Genomic DNA, 19,056 nt, shown 5'->3' with positions numbered 1-19,056 from the left:
TCATACAGCCGGTTCGCACGCTACACCGCATCGCTCTGCTTTATGATGCCAACCGGCCACATTTCTCCATCACGGCGGTCTCGGCTGGGGACGCATCTACCCAGGTGCCTCAGGAGGTGTCTGAGGGCGGCTGCCAGGAGTGGAGCGTAGCCGGCCTGGTGCAGAACGGCATGGACCACTGCCTTTACACTGTGGAGGTCTCCTTCAGTACAGAGATCTTCGGAACCTTCCGACAGACCGTGGTGTTTGATTTTGGCTCTGAGCCCGTGCTCATGCAGCGAGTGATGGTGGACGCCGCCTCCATCGAAGGTAGGACAGCGGGAAAATGCTTCAAAATTACTTGAAGAATTGAAAGATTTGGTTCCACGCATGTATGACTGTTCTTCTGTTGAACTTTGCTGTTTTATTGTTTTCAACAATAAGAGTCAATGTTAATGCTTGAAAAATAACCAAAAAAGTACAAGGAAGTGGCCTCCTGTAGAAACTTTTTTGTTTGTTTGTTTTGCAACTATCCTATGCTAAGTAACCAACAAGCAATCAGCCAAAATATTCCTATTTTTTGGTAGAAGGAAAAAATATATATATATATATATATATATTTAAAAAATATTATATATATATATATATATATATATATATATATATATATATATATATATTTAAAAAATATTATATATATATATATATATATATATATAATTTAGTGACTGATTTTTATTGCAAAAAAAGTACTTTGAGTTTTTTACAAAATAAATATTCATTGACTTTTTGATATACAGTATACATTTATCCTGTTTGTCTATATTTTAGTGATATTTGTGTTTATTTACCTATTTTTTTTCTTTAATTTGACACTGATCTTGCCATGAAAATAACCTTAGATACTGACAGGCCATAAAAAAAAACAAATAAATGAAATAACTGTGCAATAATAGCTACATATAGACTACCATTCAAAAGTTCAGGGTCAATAAGATTGTTATAGTGTATGTGTGTGTGTGTGTGCATAATTTTTAAGGAAATAATACTTGGCGAGGATGTATTAAATTTATGACATTAAAAAAGTGACATTAGACTTTTACATTATTACAGTAAACGTATATATTTTTTAAAAATGCTGTTCTTTTGAACTTTCTTTTTATCAAAAGATTCCGGTTTCCTTGAAAATATTAGTAATGCGTACAGTCATAAATGTTTCTTGAGCATCAAATCATCATCGTATAATGATTTCTGAAGGATCATGTGACACTGAAGACTGGAGTAATGATGCTGAAAATTCAGCTTTACCATCACAGGAATAAATTTTAATATATATTCACATAGAAAACTTTTAAATTGTAATAATATTTTCCAATATTACTGTTTTTACTGCATTTTTGATCAAATAAATGCAGCCTTGGTGAACGTAAGAAAAAACATAATAAATCTTTCTGACCCCAGACTTTTAAGTTATAGTGTTTTCAGCTATAATGTAACTTCATTGTAGCTCTACAGAAAGTAAGTTATTATTTGCCAATACTGTTTCTACTAATTATCTCCTCTACTGCGATATTTAGACACGATTATGTGTAAATAATGAGACTTTATTTTCTCTATCCCTCTAACCATTATCATTCTAGAGTGTTTTGACTCTTGGCTTTGAAATGTACATCTTCCTAAAGATCCCAACTGCATACATATCAACATATTGCCAAGTTGGACGCTAGATCAGCAATTTACCAGTATCTGCTACCTATAATCCAACAGATCTGGAGCACTTGATGCAGGCTCGACAGCAGCTCCTGATGACGGCTAAGCGCTGGGACTCATCATGTAAAACCATCGTGGAGTTTGTTCCCAATGAGAACATGGATCTAGAGCGCAGTCTACTGACCCGCTATCAAATCCCCCTCTCAGCCGACCAGCTCTTCACCCAGTCTGTGCTGGACAAAACCCTCACCAGAGACAATTATCAGCCCCGCCTGCACGACCTGCTCTACATCGAGGAGATCGCTCAGTACAAAGAAGTCAGCAAGTGAGTAGTCAATCACGTCTGGTTCACAGGAACCGTCTACTTAGACAGAAAGTGGCTTTTCGACTGACATCAACCAGTCATAGTTCGCTTTTATAATGTGAAATGTAGGGGTTGGTAAATATGAAGTTGATAATGGCACAATAACAGACCAGCATGCATCTCTGTGGTTTGACATGGATACATAAGCATCCAAAATTATGATTTCCAGATATTTGCATAAAACTTTGGTTATTGTGCATTAAATTGCATTTTTTTTTTTATTAAGGCACAATTCTGACATGTTATTTAATTGTCTTTATAATAATTCCAACTTGTTACCACTAGAGGTCATTGGTGGTCCTATTTGAAAAAGCAAGTCAGCATTGTTTTTTTAAATGGAAGATGGAAAGTGTAGGTGTTTAACATCAGATTTTGTTCAATATTGCAATTTAATTATTGATGTGTTATTCTTCCAGAGAATATAGTTCCTGATGTGAACTATGGCCAGTAGTCAGCCTCTATTGGTGCTGCACAGTGATACACAGTAATAGTAACCGTTATCCCACGTTGCAATATCATGTTTTCCTGCTTTTCTTCGTAGGTTCAACATCAAGGTTAACCTGCAACTGGTGACAAGCTTTATGTTGACTGGCATTTCTGGCGGCGCCAAGTACGCTCAGAATGGACAGCTGTTTGCACGCTTTAAGCTGACAGAGACGCTGTCTGAAGATACGCTGGCTGGGCGACTGGTCATGACAAAGGTCAACTCCGTGCTGCTGCTGCCCGTCTTCAAGGAGCGGATGGGTCAGAACCAGACAGCCGGAGCCAAGGAGCGCGTGTACGAAGCCCTGATTGAGGAAAAGACGAAGGACTACATCTTCCTGCGGATCTGTAAGGACTGCTGTGATGAGCTGGGGCTGGTGGCGGATCAGGAGCTACAGGTATGTTATAACATCATTCAAGTAGACACCAAAACACAAACGATAATTTTGTTGGCTTGTCAAAAAGCTTGGCAACTTTTATCTAGTCCTTTAAAATAGCCAGAGCACCCTAAAAACCTATAGAGTGTGACAGCGCCCGTCCACTTTTTCAGCGACACGGTTTCCAGAAGTATTTTTTCCATTTATTTCTTCCGTAGGGATTTCAAAATAGTCTTTGTTAAAGTGCTATGAGCCATGAACCAAGCCAACCAGCTACAAGGAGAATCATAGCACTACAAACTTTCATTTGAAGCAAATAAGTATTTGAAAGTCTGACAAAAATACAAAAGTTCAAGACTGTGTACTTAACGGTTTTAGTGAGGGAAAGAACTAGAATCCCATGAAGCACTACAATCCCATGGAATTTTCTCTACAGCATCATGGGTAATGTAGTTTTTCACCAGGAATTTTAAAAATCAGATTTTAAATAAAAAAAATTTCAAAAGAAGCAAATACCATCTGTTAACAACCTTGTATGTCACAGTAAGGCTGTCTTTAAAGGTTTGAGTTACCAAATCTTTCCCTATGGAGAAAATGAATGGGATATTTAGTCTCAGGCCCCAACTGTTGCACTCTATAGCCACACCTAGCAACCCACCACAGCATCCTAGCAACCAACCAGATCACCCTAGAAACCAATTAGCGACGCCCTAGCAACCCACCAGAACTCCATAACTTCTATTTACTTCTGTAATCCAGCTTGAACACCCTATCATTCGCAACCAGACAGAACATATTAGCAGTGTATAGCAATCGACCAGAACACCTAAGAAACTAATTAGCAATGCCCTATCAACCCACAAGAACTCCCTAGCAACTTCTATAAAAGTAGCCAGAACACCCTAGCAACCAGTCAGAACATCCAACCTAGCAACACCATAGTGACCAGTTGAAAAATCTTAGTAACCTCTATCAACTCTTATAAACTGACTGGAATACCCTAGCAACTTCTGTCTACTCTTATAAGCTAGCCAGATCACCCTAGCTACCAGCCAGAACATCCAACCTAGCAACGCCCTAGTGACCAGTTATAAAACAGTAGTAACCCCTATCAACACTTATAAACCGACTAGAATACTCTAGCTTAGCAACAAGACAGAACACCCTAGCAACTTCTGTCTACTCTTATAAAATAGCCAGAACACCCTAGCAATGCCTTAGTGACCAGTTAAAAAAAAAAACAGTAACCTGTATAAACTCTTATATATTGACTGGAAAACCCGAGCAACCAAAAACTTTGCAAAACAGCAAAGTTCAACAGTAGAACAGTCATACATGCGTGGAACACCCTAGCAGCTTCTATCTACTCTTATTCAATAGCCAGAACACCCTAGCAACCAGCCAAAACATCCAACTTAGCAACACCCTAGTGACCAGTTAAAAAAAAAAAAAACCTAGAAACCTCTATCAACTCTTATAAACCAACTAGAAATACCCTAGCCTAGCAACCAGACAGAACAGCAACTTCTATCTTCTATCTACAACAACTTCTATCTACTCTTATAAAATATCCAGAACACCCTAGCAACTAGCCAAAACATCCAACCTAGCAACGCCCTAGTGACCATTTAAAAAACCCTTTAAAAAGTAACCTCTATCAACTCTTATAAACAGACTTGAATACTCTAGCCTAGGAACAAGACCGAACACCCTAGCAACTTCTGTCTACTCTTATAAAACAGCCAGAACGCCCTAGAAACCACCCAGAACAGCCAAAATAGCAATGCTCTAGTGACCAGTTATAAAACAGTAGCAACCTCTATTAACTCTTATAAACTGACTGGAATACCCTACCCTAGCAACCAGCCAGAACACCTTAGAATCCAATTAGCAATGCCCTAGCAACCCACCAGAACTCCATAGCAACATAAACTAGCCAAAACACCCTAGCATAGCAATGCCTTATCTTGCATACATACTTAGCAACCACCTGGGGCCCATGTGTTTTAACTTCATGTCTCACAACTTCATAAGTCGTGTAACTTTTTTTGTTGAATATTTAATGTTTCTCTTGTCAAGCTTTTCTCTTGTTTGAAAAAGTCATTGCAAGTTGATTGTCAGTGTTGATGTAAACAGTGAGGTGTTAGCTTTTTTTTTTTTTTCTGTTGTGTACAGTCTGTTATCACATCATAGAGAGACATGCCAGAGATAGGATTAGTTTAAGCAGTGTTTATGCCATTTACCGTTGTAAATTGAACTGTGACGGCAGAAACCCCAGAGACGCCATCAACAAGCAGGCTGCCCTACAAAGAGCAGGATTTGGCCTAATTTACCCTTTTTACTCCGTCTAACTGATCCTATTTATCACTGTGCCCTCCAGCATAACACACACACACACACTCTCTCTCTCGATGCATTTAGTGTTAAATCCTTTTGTCTGGTGGAATCCCTGTGTGGGCTGGGCTTTTGTTGTCATGTATGATCATTTGACACTGTTCCTTAAATGATTGTCAAATTGTCCCAGAATATAACATGGGTTTTGAAACAATCCAGGTGGGATGAAAATGGATTAATCACAATTGCTGTGTATGTAAATTGGGCAAAAGTCCTATAAATCTTTTTCATTCCAATTGTTCCTTTTCTTTAAAAGGTGTTTTCAGTCATCTGTTTGAGGTGTTGTCTGTAGCACATGGCAGGTGCTGCTATAAAGGCGTGTGCAAATAAATACAGAAAGTCTTGGCAGAGTCTGTTTGAACAGCAGGTGTGTTTGTCTGTGTTTGGATGCAAGGTGGAGCTGCAGTTTCAGTTGAACAGACTTCCTCTGTGTGAGATGCACTATGCTCTGGATCGCATCAGAGATAACAGCATCCTGTTTCCAGATGTCAGCCTCACTCCCACAATACCCTGGAGTCCCAACAGGTACGAGCACACGCAAAAACCCAAATGAGTGATTTTACACACGCACACACCATCAGATCTCCTTTCAGTAGTTCCCCTTCCAACAAAGACTCCCTTCGCCTTAGTGATTGGCTCTGTCTTTTGTGGAATCTTGTTTCTGCCACCAGAAAAAAAAAAATCTTGCAATTGCAAGTTTAAATCTCACAATTCGGATTTATATCTCACAAGTCTGACTTTATTTCTTGCATTCACGACTTAATACCTTGTAATTCTAAGTTTACATCTCGCAATTCTGGCTTTTTCCCCGTAATTTTGAGTTTATTTCTTACAGTAACGAGTTAACATCTTGCAATTCTGATTTCATATCCCACAAGTCTGTTCATTTCTCACAATTCTAACTTTTTTTCATGAGTCTGAGTTTATTTCTTGCAATTATAACTTGTTCTTAAAATTCGGAGTTTATTTCCCATAATAATGTTATCTTGAAATTCTGAGTTAATTTCTCACAATTCTGACATCTTTTCCATAATTTGGGCCTGAGCAACAATGGTGCGAGGACCATATTGGAATTGCTTAGTTTTTTCTGAGATTATATCTCAAAATTCTAATTTAAGTCTTGCAATTCTAACTTTTTTTCTCAGAATTATGAGGTTAAAACTCAGAACTTAGAATTATGAGTATATTTCTCGCAATAGCGAGTTAAAATCTCGCAATTCTGAATTTATTTCTCTCAATTTTGAGTTTATATTTTAAGTGAGTTTATTTCTTTCAATTCTATCCTCTTTCTCAGAATTCGGAGGTTATTTCTCACAATTGAGTTTATTTTTCGCAATTCTGAGTTTATTTCTCGCAATAGCGAGTTAAAATCTCGCAATTCTGAGTTTTTCTGGCAATTTTGAGTTTATATTTTAAGTGAGTTTATTTCTTTCAATTCTATCCTCTTTCTCAGAATTCGGAGGTTATTTCTCACAATTGAGTTTATTTTTCGCAATTCTGAGTTTATTTCTCGCAATAGCGAGTTAAAATTTCGCAATTCTGAGTTTTTCTGGCAATTTTGAGTTTATATTTTAAGTGAGTTTATTTCTTTCAATTCTATCCTCTTTCTCAGAATTCTGAGGTTATTTCTCACAATTGAGTTTATTTTTCGCAATTCTGAGTTTATTTCTCGCAATAGCGAGTTAAAATCTCGCAATTCTGAGTTTTTCTCGCAATTTTGAGTTTATATTTTAAGTCTATAAGAATTCGGAGGTTATTTCTCACAATTGAGTTTATTTCTTGCAATTCTGACTATTTCTCACAATAGTGAGTTAACATCTCTCAATTCGGAGTTTATTTCTCGCAAGTCTGAGTTTATTTCTCGCAAGTCTGAGTTTATTTCTCGCAAGTCTGAGTTTATTTCTCGCAAGTCTGAGTTTATTTCTCGCAAGTCTGAGTTTATTTCTCGCAAGTCTGAGTTTATTTCTCGCAAGTCTGAGTTTATTTCTCGCAATAGCGAGTTTATTTCTTGCAATTCTGAGTTTATTTCTTGCAATAGCGAGTTTATTTCTCGCAATAGCGAGTTAAAATCTTGCAGTTCTGAATTTATTTCTCTCAATTTTGAGTTTATATTTTAAGTGAGTTTATTTCTTTCAATTCTATCCTCTTTCTCAGAATTCGGATGTTATTTCTCACAATTGAGTTTATTTCTCGCAATAGCGAGTTTATTTCTCACAATAGCGAGTTAAAATCTTGCAAATCTGAGTTTATTTCTCGCAATAGCGAGTTAAAATCTTGCAAATCTGAGTTTATTTCTCACAATAGCGAGTTAAAATCTTGCAAATCTGAGTTTATTTCTCGCAATAGCGAGTTTATTTCTCGCAATAGCGAGTTTATTTCTCGCAATAGCGAGTTTATTTCTCGCAATAGCGAGTTTATTTCTCGCAATAGCGAGTTTATTTCTCGCAATAGCGAGTTAAAATCTCACAATTCTGAGTTTATTTCCCACCATTCGCTTAAGTCGTGATGTAAGGAACGGCATTTCTGGGTCCAAGCCTCAACGCATTTCACCTGAGAATGGCATTTCCATGGCCATTTATGAGCGCTATTTATTCATATTAAACATTTAACATGTTAAAGTTAAATATTTAAAATACTTAGTCTACACATCAGTCTCCGAGCTCACAGCGTCACAGACATTAATATATTAATGATTTATAAAAGATGAATCACTGTCTGGTCATCTGGGATTTTGGTATGGAGATAAAGTTTATGATTATAATTTTTTTGTAGTATTACATCACATCTTGTGTGTATATCAGCACCGTTTGTTGTTTTCTTATGGTATGAAATAGAGCGTTTTGACCCGGAAGCGCTGCCGCATGACGTCAGACTTAACAACCGAATTGCGAGTTAACATTTTTATGGAAGTAAATTAATGCCAAATGTTTTTGAAATAAAAAGCTTGTTGAATTGCTCTAAATGAAAAAAAATACGCATTACATTAGCTGTACTTGCATTTAGATGCACTGTATTTTTAAGGCTTGCATTTTTATGGGATGAAATTCAACACAGTCGTATATTTAAGCTGTGAATATTTCAATTAAAAATATTTCACACACATTTTCATTATTAAAAATTAAATAATTCATATTCACATTTCAAATTTCACTTCCAAGATATTTATTCTGTTTAAAAATACAACCTATAAAATTCGACTAGAAATTTTCAGTCCATTTTATTTCACTTTACAAATTCGCTTCCACAAATTCAGTGGCTCAAATTCGGCAGAAAATTCAACATTTCACATCCGGGAACTGCAGGAAGAGCAGTAGAGTGCCGATGCATCATCTCTATCTGCTGTTGGTCTTCTTCACCAGCAGGTGTCGCTAGCGGCTGTTTAAGACGAGATCACGGCTAGTAAGTCATCATTCATTCATAAAAACAGATTTACAGAAATGGAGCAAGTGGTAAGTGAATGTGTGATGATTATCAGGGCCAGTATAAATGCAGAAAAGCTGATAAAGACACAAAAGCTGCATTTATGTTTAATTCAGTGTATTTACGCTTACTTTCCCTGTGTAGCTACAGCTTTCTGTACAGTGAACAAGATAACGTTATTGCCCGATGCTGGTGTACAGATCAAACGTTAAATCTGAGATATACATATATTTCTCTCTGTTGATAAGTTTCCTTAACTTTATATCGCAGCGCGGTGTTGTAATAATAGGGTTTCCCTCATCCGTCATAGCTGCCATCAGGACATATAAAACTCTTAACACAGCTTAATGGACTCGTACAGTGATATAAAAGACCAAACTCGCACCTCATTTGTGATGTAGGTTAGACTATATAGGCTCCAAGAAAGCAGATACTGGCATTAAGTTGATTTGACGCTGAACGTTTGATTATGATACTCGCAAATTTAGGGACCATCTCTAAAGTTACGACATTTGGTATTCACGTTTCTACCTTCTACCAAACTCTTGTAGACACACATGCACATATACATATTCAAACACACCTCACTCAAAGCACATGCATATATACTATTTTTTTTCTTTTTTTTCTTTTTTTACATGTTCATCACACAATTTTTTTTACTTTGTTCATTTTTTATTTTACCTGATCATAGATTATCCTGCTTATACAAATTTTAAATAAAATTTAGAAATAAAATTAACTAAGTAGAACTAATTGTGTGATGAATGTGTAAAAAAAAAGAAAAAGTATATGTGCATGTACTTTGAGTTGAGTGTGTTTGAATGTGTGTGTGTGTGTGTGTGTGTGTGTGTGTGTGTGTGAGAGAGAGAGAGAGAGAGAGAGAAGGGTGCATCACTCTTCGACCTGGCACCTATAGATGAACACTTCACAGGTAGTTTTGGTGATTGGAAATCATTCTCATCAAATGTTATTGAGCTTCTAATTATCCAATACAGTAGTGAAATACATAGCAATCTTTACATATTACTTGACAGTTTATTTGGAAACACTTTACAGTAAGGTTCATAATGTATTAACTAATGTGAACTATCCATGAGCAACACATTTGTTGTTGTATTTGTTCATCTTTGTTAACGTTAATAAAAATACAGCAGTTCATTGTTCATGTTACTTCACTGTGCATTAACTAAAGTTGACAAATACAACTCTTGGGTTTAGTAATGTATTAGTAAATGCTGGAATTAACAAAGATTAGTAAGTGCTGTAGAAGTGCAGTTCATTGTTCGTTCATATCAACTATTTAATATAAAGTGTTACCTTTTATTTTAATAAACATCAATAATCTAAAAGGTTTGCATTATACCTGACACCTAGATAAACACTTTAGAGTTGGTTTTGTGACTAAGTCATTCTCTTTAAATGCTATTGAAGGTAGAAACGTGAATACAGAATGTCGTAACTTTAGAGACGGTCCCTAAATTTGCGAATATTATAATCAAACGTTCAGCGTCAAATCAACTTAATGCCAGTATCTGCTTTCTTGGAGCCTATATAGTCTAACCTACATCACAAATGAGGTGCGAGTTTGGTCTTTTATATCACTGTACGAGTCCATTAAGCTGTGTTAAGAGTTTTATATGTCCTGATGGCAGGGGAATCCTATGACGGATGAGGGAAACCCTATTATTACAACACAGCGCTGCGATATAAAGTTAAGGAAACTTATCAACAGAGAGAAATATATGTATATCTCAGATTTAACGTTTGATCTGTACACCAGCATCGGGCAATAACGTTATCTTGTTCACTGGAGAGAAAGCTGTAGCTACACAGGGAAAGTAAGCGTAAATACATTGAATTAAACATAAATGCAGCTTTTGTGTCTTTATCAGCTTTTCTGCATTTATACTGGCCCTGATAATCATCACACATTCACTTACCACTTGCTCCATTTCTGTAAATCCGTTTTTATGAATGAATGATGACTTACTAGCGTTGCTTTGGTCTTCCTAAACAGCCGCTAGCGACACCTGCTGGTGAAGACGACTAACAGCAGATAGAGATGATGCATCGGCACTCTACTGCTCTTCCTGCAGTTCCCGGATGTGAAATGTTGAATTTTCTGCCGAATTTGAGCCACTGAATTTGTGGAAGCGAATTTGTAAAGCGAAATAAAATGGACTGAAAATTGCTAGTCGAATTTTATAGGTTGTATTTTTAAACAGAATGAATATTTTGGAAGTGAAATCTAAAAGGTGAATATGAATTATTGAATTTTTAATAATGAAAATGTGTGTGAAATATTTTTAATTGAAATATTCACAGCCTAAATATACGACCATGTTGAATTTCAGCCCATAGAAATGCAAGCCTTAAAAATACAGTGCATCTAAATGCAAGTACAGCTAATGTAATGCATATTTTTTTTCAAATAGTGCAATTCGACAAGCTTTTTATTTCAAAAACATTTGCCATTATTTTACTTCCATACATTTTGGAATTCTGAGGTTATTTCTCACAAGTTTATTTCTGACTATAGCAAGTTAACATTTTGCAATTCTAAATTTTTCACACTAAAGCGAATTAACTTTTTGCAATTCTGAGTTAATTTCTCTCAATTTTGAGTTTATATTTTAAGTGAGTTTATTTTTTTCAATTCTATCCTCTCTCAGAATTCGGAGGTTATTCCTCGCAATGGAGTTTATTTCTCGCAATTCTGAGATTTTATCACAATTCTGAGTTTATTTCTCACTATAGCGAGTAGAGTTGTCAAAATTACCAATTTTGGTACGTAGTCGGTACTGAAATTTTAAAAATGTGACGCGGATTCGTAAACACCTCTGATTGGCCGTTGTGTTCATGGCTCATTGGATATGTCTGTGATTGGCTTAAATGATCAACGCTGTAAAAACGTAGTAAAAAGTCATCAATGAAGCTCTTCACGGAGCGCTTACACAGATACACACGGGAGCGCTTGAAAGCAGACGGACTATCAGCGGACTAGTCTGCAATAGATGCCTGCTTTCAAACACTCCTGTGTGTTGATCACTGTAGCCAATCATAGACATATCCGATGAGCGCGTGAACGCATTGGCCAATCAGAGGAACGATCTGTTTACGAATCCACTCTAGCACTCAAAGCGTCACAGTTTTAAAATTTCAGTACCAAAGTTTGTACTTTTGACAGCTCTTAACAGTGAGTTAACATTTTGGAATTCTGAGGTTATTTCTCTCAGATTTATTTCTTATTATAGCAAGTTAACATTTTTCACACTATAACGAATTAACATTTTGGAAATCTGAGTTTATATCTCGCAATTCTAAGTTTATTTCTTGCAATCGTTAACATTTTGGAATTCTGTGTATATATCTCACAGTTCTCAGAATTATCTTGAGAATTGTAAGATAAAAAGTCTTTTGTTCCTAAAATGACACAGGACATGAATAATATCTGCTTGTCCAGCAGCTCTAGTTCGCTCACAGACGTCTCTATTTCTGTGAGTGGCAGCTGCGTTGGCAGGGCGCATTTGTGCGTTTGTAGCCCGTGTAAGTTCTCCCTCCGGTGCCACAGGCAGTGGGATGAGCAGCTGGATCCCCGTCTTAATGCCAAGCAGAAGGAGGCTATTCTGGCCATCACCACCCCCCTCTCCATCAACCTCCCTCCGGTGCTCATCATCGGACCCTACGGCACGGGCAAAACCTTCACGCTGGCCCAGGCTGTCAAACACATCCTCAAGCAGCCTGAGACACGGTGAGCGGGAAAACACATTTTTGCAGGGTCAGCTTTAAACGAATTGAAATCATTTCCACTCATCCCACAGTGAAAACAAAGCAAGAAACAAAGAAAATCTATGGGGCAAGACATTACACCATGATAAACATTAAAAAACACATTTCTTTCAAAACTATAGCCACTAGCCTTAAACTTTATGCTTGTTAACATGAGACTAGTGTAATTTGCTTACTAACCTTTTCTCTTTACAAATGTCTTGCCCCATATACTTCTATTGTAAGTGGGAAAACATTTTTGTGTGTGTGTTTTGAGTGATGATTCAATTTCCTGTGGTGAAAACAGCACTGCACAGATGTTGTCAATAGAGCTTAACTTGTATCGATCCTGAAGCATTCCTTGCTAATCATGAGAAAATAGTCTGGAAGAACAGAGGGAATTGAACTTAAGACATTTAGCTGGATTAGTACTGATTAAAGCAGCTTTGTCTCATGGAGTGCTAATGATGGTTTTCTCCTCTTTCTTCCAGGGTTCTGATCTGTACACATTCAAACAGTGCCGCAGATCTGTACATTAAAGATTACCTTCATCCATACGTGGAGGCTGGCAATCCACACGCACGACCTCTCAGGTAACACAATACCAACTTTTCAAAATAAATGTAGTACACAAGAATATTTACATTTCAAGTTCAATATTTATCGTGAAAGCACTGTTCCTCTTGCACATTTAGTTTGACTGTGAAACATACTGTAGAAAAGTCAGTGTTGGTTGTTTTCTAAAATTATTAAAAACAGTTTTCATTCATTGAAATAAAGCTGAAACTAAATAAAATATAAATATTAGATTAAAAAAAAAAAAACTTAAAAAATTAATACTTAATTTATTAAGTTTCCAAGGCAAATCTTCTAATTGTTACGTTGTACTAAAATTACTAAAACTGAAATAAAAATAAAGGAAAATAGAAACATTTTTAAAAAAATGCATAAAATTACTAAAAGGTCAACTAAAATTAAATTGAAAACTGAAGATATAGAACTAAAAAAGAATATTAATAACAAATCTTGTGTATAAATAATACTAAAATAACAATGAGGGAAAATACATTAGTATTGATACATTATTTTCTTTCTTTTTTTTTTTCTTTTTTTTTAAGTATTGACTTGGTATTGAAGTACTGGTACTTTTGACATCCCTAAAGACTGAAATACAGGGAGGTCTTTCTAAATGGTGATTGGACGCAATACTTGGCATCTAGGTTTCACTTAAAACATTTGAAAACTGAACGTCATGGAAGGAAAAGTATGCTGTTTCCTTGATGTTAGTCATGTTAGTCATCCAGATTATTTTAAAATCTTCTGTTTTTCTCATAGTTCAAGGTTCCTTTGGCACACCACCCACACGAGTCTGTTACTCCGTTTTCTCTGACTTGGGATCTTGCATTTTTGCCTGTTCAGACAAAATGATATGAATTTGTTGATGAATCACCCTGGTCCTATTGTTCGCAGTTCATCAGTGCATGCTATCTGAGAAAAATGTTTGGTTTATTTTTCATCAAAATGTAATAACTTTCTTCGCCTCTGAAATGACTTTTTTGTCGAGGTAACCAGGGCTGCTTGGATGGGAAATATATTAACAGCTGGATGTTTACATTTTATAAAAAACGTTGTACTTGCTGTACAAACTTGTGGGTGGTTGCCAGGGCGTTGTTATGCAGTTGCTAGTATGTTTTTTTGCTTCCGTTTATCATATTTGATGTGCTCTATGTGTGTGCGTTGATCAAAGTTTATATGTGACTAAAAGCCTAAATTTAAATCTGTCCATCATATAAAGCTGTCGAGTGTCTTCAGAAGACACTTGACAGATTGATAGACTGATAGATTGAAGATTCTTATGGTTTTCTTCCACAATGTCTTTTGAAGAACGTTTTGGTAGTATGGACTTCCAATGTATAGACCGAAATCTCTGAGGTTTCATTAAAGGTGCCCTAGAACCAGTTTTTACAAGATGTAATATAAGTCTAAGGTGTCCCCTGAATGTGTCTGTGAAGTTTCAGCTCAAAATACCCCATAGATTTTTTTTTAATAAATTTTTTTTAACTGCCTATTTTGGGGCATCATTAACTATGCACTGATTCAGGCTGCGGCCCCTTTAAATCACACGCTCCCTTGTCTAATGGCTGCCCTTGTGTAATGCCTTGAACATGGGCTGGCATATGCAAATATTGGGGGCGTACATATTGTACACCAACTGTTACGTAACAGTCCTGTCTTCCAGGAATGAACATGACGATATTCGTCATTTAAATAATTTCCGCCCAAGGCATGTGCAAAATAATTAGTTAGTTAGTAGTGTGTTGAAACTCATGGTTATGGTAAGGGGCGGGATTTCCCAAACACGCTCATAGCAGTTGACCAGTCACAACACACTGATCCAGCTGACCAATCAGAGCACAGTGTGCTTTTCAGAAGGAGGGGCTTCATAGAGACAGAATCTAAACAGAGCAATACTGACAGACCAGGGGTGCTTCTCAATTCTTATGTTCATCCTCGTTTCCTCACTTCCTTTCCTCGCGTCTTAGCTCCACCCCTTCAGGATGTGAGGGACACAAGGAAAAGATGCGAGGATGGAGGAATTGAATCAAGTGAAATGATATATCCTCGCACCCTTTAGCGTCACTTCAAAGCGTCATAAGCTGCACTCAGGGGTTCTACCCATATTTTGTTAAATAGTGATGCTCCGATTGATCGGCCGACCAATCAAGTTCAAGTCCAACGAGGTTAATCTTCTAACTCTGCTTTGTCGGACAAAATGGCAGATTCAGCGTTATGATTGGTTAGATTGCTTGTCAATCAAACTCCTGGCGAAGGGTCAATTGAGCTGATCACGTGACGTAAATTACTTGTGCGACTTTTTCACACGTGCATGCAGGGTGCACAGGTACACAACAGCAGAGTGGAGCTTGTCAGTAGCAACATGAGTTCTCCCAACTGGAAGTTTTTCAAAGTGTCCGATAAAGACGTAAAGTTAGCCGTTTGCAATGTATGTCGTGATGAAATCACTCGAGGTGGAAGCAAGCAACGTCATTTTAACGCCTCTAACATGATTAGGCATCTTAGAACACGCCATACAACTGAATATGCAGAGTATGAGAAACTAAACCAGACGAAGCCAACAACATCCCCATCCCTCAACCAGCCGACTGTGAGTGATGCATTTAAACGACGTGATAATATATAACAGAAAAAAAACTTGCCATGGTTTTGTCCTTTGTGGCAGTAGCCAGTTTTGGTGTAACAAGTTTTACATATAGCTGCCAATTATTAAATGTAATCTGTGTTTTAAGAGGCTACATCCCATTAAGCTGATCTGATGTGTGTTGGTCTGCCTAACCCCTCTTTGTTTGGAATAATTTAATGTTACTCTGCCTTATTTGGGAAAGATGGCCTACAGTAGCCTTAAGTTATCTCATTTTCGAAAATAAAACTTGGTGGTTCTTCAAGATCTTGACTCTAGCCTATTTCTACAGTTTTTTTTTCTCAATACAGTTACAGTTAGTTTAATTTCTACAAATGGTGCAAACTCTGCTAGATTATAGATAAAAGATTCCCATTCCCCTGCCATTCTGTGATCGGCAGTGATCGGCAATCGGCAGATCATGATCTTGGTGATCGGTAATCGGTGATCGGCCCCAAAAATGCTGATCGGAGCATCTCTATTATTAAAGTTTGGTTATTTAAATATATATATAATATTAATAAAGCAAGATGCCCCGTTTAAATATGTGACATGTAAAGTTTATTTAAACTGCATACATTTAAATTATTGTGACAGATATGAAGGGGGAGGAGAATTTATGCGTGCGTCAGGTTTCTCGACAAGAAAGACTTCCGCAAAGGATACACCTGTGTATTCTCGCTCATAACTCCTCAGGAAGCCTCCTCACTCCTCCATCTCCATTTCAGCCATCTTGAAGGACATCTCAATTCTTTAATTGCACCGCAAGGGGGTGAGGAACGAGGAAACGAGGAGGGATATTGAGAAGCACCCCATGAAGAGAGGTGCTGCAACAATGTCAAATAGGGGAAAAACAGTTTGAACTTTCAAACATGAAAACCTGTTTTAGAAGACCCCAAAAACAAAATCAAGACTTTGAAACAAGGCATAATAACGGCCTCTTTAACGTTTGTGTTTGTTCAGGGTTTACTTCAGGAACCGCTGGGTGAAGACGGTACACCCGGTGGTGCAGCAGTACTGCCTGATCTCCGGAGCATACTTCACCTTCCAGATGCCCACGCGGCAGGATGTAGAGCGCCACCGTGTGGTTGTGGTCACACTCAGCACATCCCAGTACCTCTGCCAGCTTGACCTGGAGCCAGGTAAGAACACTCTCTCTCTTTCTCTCTCTCTAAAAAAAAAAACGCTCCTCATTCACACTTGCGTTTTCAAGCATTTTCAAAAAGTTGCTCATCCACACTGAAACATCTGAAAACACTTAAATCATCTTACTGAGCATGCGTAAAACATACTAAAAGCTCATGAGATGATGCCCACAGAGCAGATGTAATAAAGTTCTCATGCTATTCTTCTGGCACGATCATTTTATTAGAATAACATCGCATCGCTCACTGTTGCGTCCTGGTCGCGCTCAAAATCATGTTTAAAACACAATTGTCATTATGTTTTGCTACGCAGGACAGCAAATGTGAGTAAATACGAAGATTCTACAAAGTAGCATTCATCTTGAGCGATACTGTTATGTAAATAGCAGTCACAACAATGCCGGTACAACTATAGATATCTATGGGTACAATGTCACATGACTAAACATGCGTCATTGTTTTCAAATACCTCCGTTTTCACCATCCGCACTACAATGCGAAAGCTGTGTTTTCAAATTTATCCACTTTGGAGAGCATTTTCAAAAAGCTTGGTTTTCCTTGACAAAAACGCCGCCTTAGTGTGGACAAAAGGCAAAAACGGAGATGTATTTTCAGATGAAAACATGTGGTGTGGACAAGGCCACAGACACATCTCACACACACACACGCACAGAGCAAATCTCCAACGTTTCTTGTTTTCATCCCTCATACTCTCGGCATGCTGAAGACATCGCTTGCAGCTAGTGTTCATATCTGCACACATCTGATTAAAACAGAAAGACACAACAGAAGCGCAACACAGCTGGACGTGGCCACATTAAACCCCTCCTGCAGGAGCGATGCAGTGGGGTCTGCAACAGTTTATTAGGAGAGGCTAATTTCCTCCTATGTGTCTGAACACAGGATCATCTGTTGCTAAGAGACCCAGCTCGCCTGTCTGACACACTCAGCATCATTAACACCCAATGCTGTCTTCTGTTTCTTTTTCGTTTGTTTCTCCCTTCTTATCTTATTCATTTAAAGTCATTACTGCTGATTTCTGGCATTGTGCTAATGTGTTTTGAGGGGTGGATGTTTATTTCCTCCACTGGCACAAACATTTTGGGTTTGTGTGTGTATAAAAAAATATATATATATATATATATATATATATATATATATATATATATATATATATATATATTTATATTTATTTGTCAGGAGAACCATCATTTCAGTCAAATGGCCATTGAGGCCAATTAGATTAAGAATATCTTATACAACAACTAATTTTCCACATGGTTTGTCATTAAAGGAACTCAAGGAACTATGTTTAATCACCATTACATAATATGAATTTAGTATTATAATAATTTGAATTTAATGAATGTAGAGGCATGCAGTGAGTTTTCTGAGCAGTTTTGATTGATGCAAATCTATATGGCAAATATAATGCTGTTATTTATGCTGCCATTCAAAAGTGTCTTTTTTTGAGAGAAATGCATAGATTTCTTCAGCAAGCATACATTAAATTGATCAAACGTGACAGTAAATACATTTATAATATTACAGATTATTTCTGTTTCAAATAAATGCTGTTTTTTATGTTATATTCATCAAAAAATCTTGAAAAAAGTTTCCACAAAAATATTAATCAGCACAAATGTTTTCAACATTGATAATAATAAGAAATGTTTCTTGAGCATCAAATCATATCAGAATCATTTCTGAAGGATCATGTGACACTTAAGACTGGAGTAATGATGAAAATACAGCTTCGATCACAGGAATAAATTACATTTTAACATTCAGACAGAAAACAGCTATTTTAAATTGTAATAATTCACAATATTACATTTTTTAATGTATTTTTGATCAAATAAATGCAGCCTTGGTGAGCAGAAGATACTTCTTTCGAAAACCTTAAAAACATCTTGAACAAAAAGTTTCAAAAGTTGGATAAAAGTTTCATCATTTGTGTAATAACACAGTCTTTATGGCAAAAAAAAGTTGCATTAATGTCATGAAGTTGCGTAAATTTGTTTCATGGAAAATAACGGAATAGTGTAAAGGTTTGATACATCAGTCAGCTCTAGTGTTCAGTGTTGAATGAGAGTTATCTGCCAATCACACACTAAAAACTATACATCTGTTCCCATGAGATGGCGTGTGCACAACCTCTGCTGGATGCTAGATCCTTTTGTGTTAATGGCTGCTGATGTGTGTGTGTGTTAT

General features: G+C 36.9%; 1 protein-coding gene across 6 annotated transcripts in view; it reads left to right on the top strand.

Annotated features, from left to right (window-relative positions):
* Positions 1-19,056, top strand: part of helz (helicase with zinc finger) — an 87,650-nt gene that overhangs the window by 31,648 nt on the left and 36,946 nt on the right. For 3 of the 6 annotated variants that reach the window (XM_067382686.1, XM_067382689.1, XM_067382688.1), the window contains 7 exons: positions 9-309; positions 1,747-2,014; positions 2,595-2,934; positions 5,702-5,832; positions 12,194-12,481; positions 12,990-13,091; positions 16,661-16,839. In XM_067382686.1, coding sequence (XP_067238787.1) covers positions 9-309; positions 1,747-2,014; positions 2,595-2,934; positions 5,702-5,832; positions 12,194-12,481; positions 12,990-13,091; positions 16,661-16,839 — 1,609 coding nt within the window. The remainder of the gene's footprint in view (positions 1-8; positions 310-1,746; positions 2,015-2,594; positions 2,935-5,701; positions 5,833-12,193; positions 12,482-12,989; positions 13,092-16,660; positions 16,840-19,056) is intronic. The other 3 variants (XM_067382691.1, XM_067382687.1, XM_067382685.1) reach the window with 3 other exon arrangements.

This window comes from Chanodichthys erythropterus, chromosome 3 (assembly GCF_024489055.1).
Source record: "Chanodichthys erythropterus isolate Z2021 chromosome 3, ASM2448905v1, whole genome shotgun sequence".
NCBI classification, from domain to species: Eukaryota; Metazoa; Chordata; class Actinopteri; order Cypriniformes; family Xenocyprididae; genus Chanodichthys; species Chanodichthys erythropterus.
The sequence above is the reverse complement of the archived record's forward strand: the minus strand, read 5'-3'. Positions and strand labels throughout refer to the sequence as shown.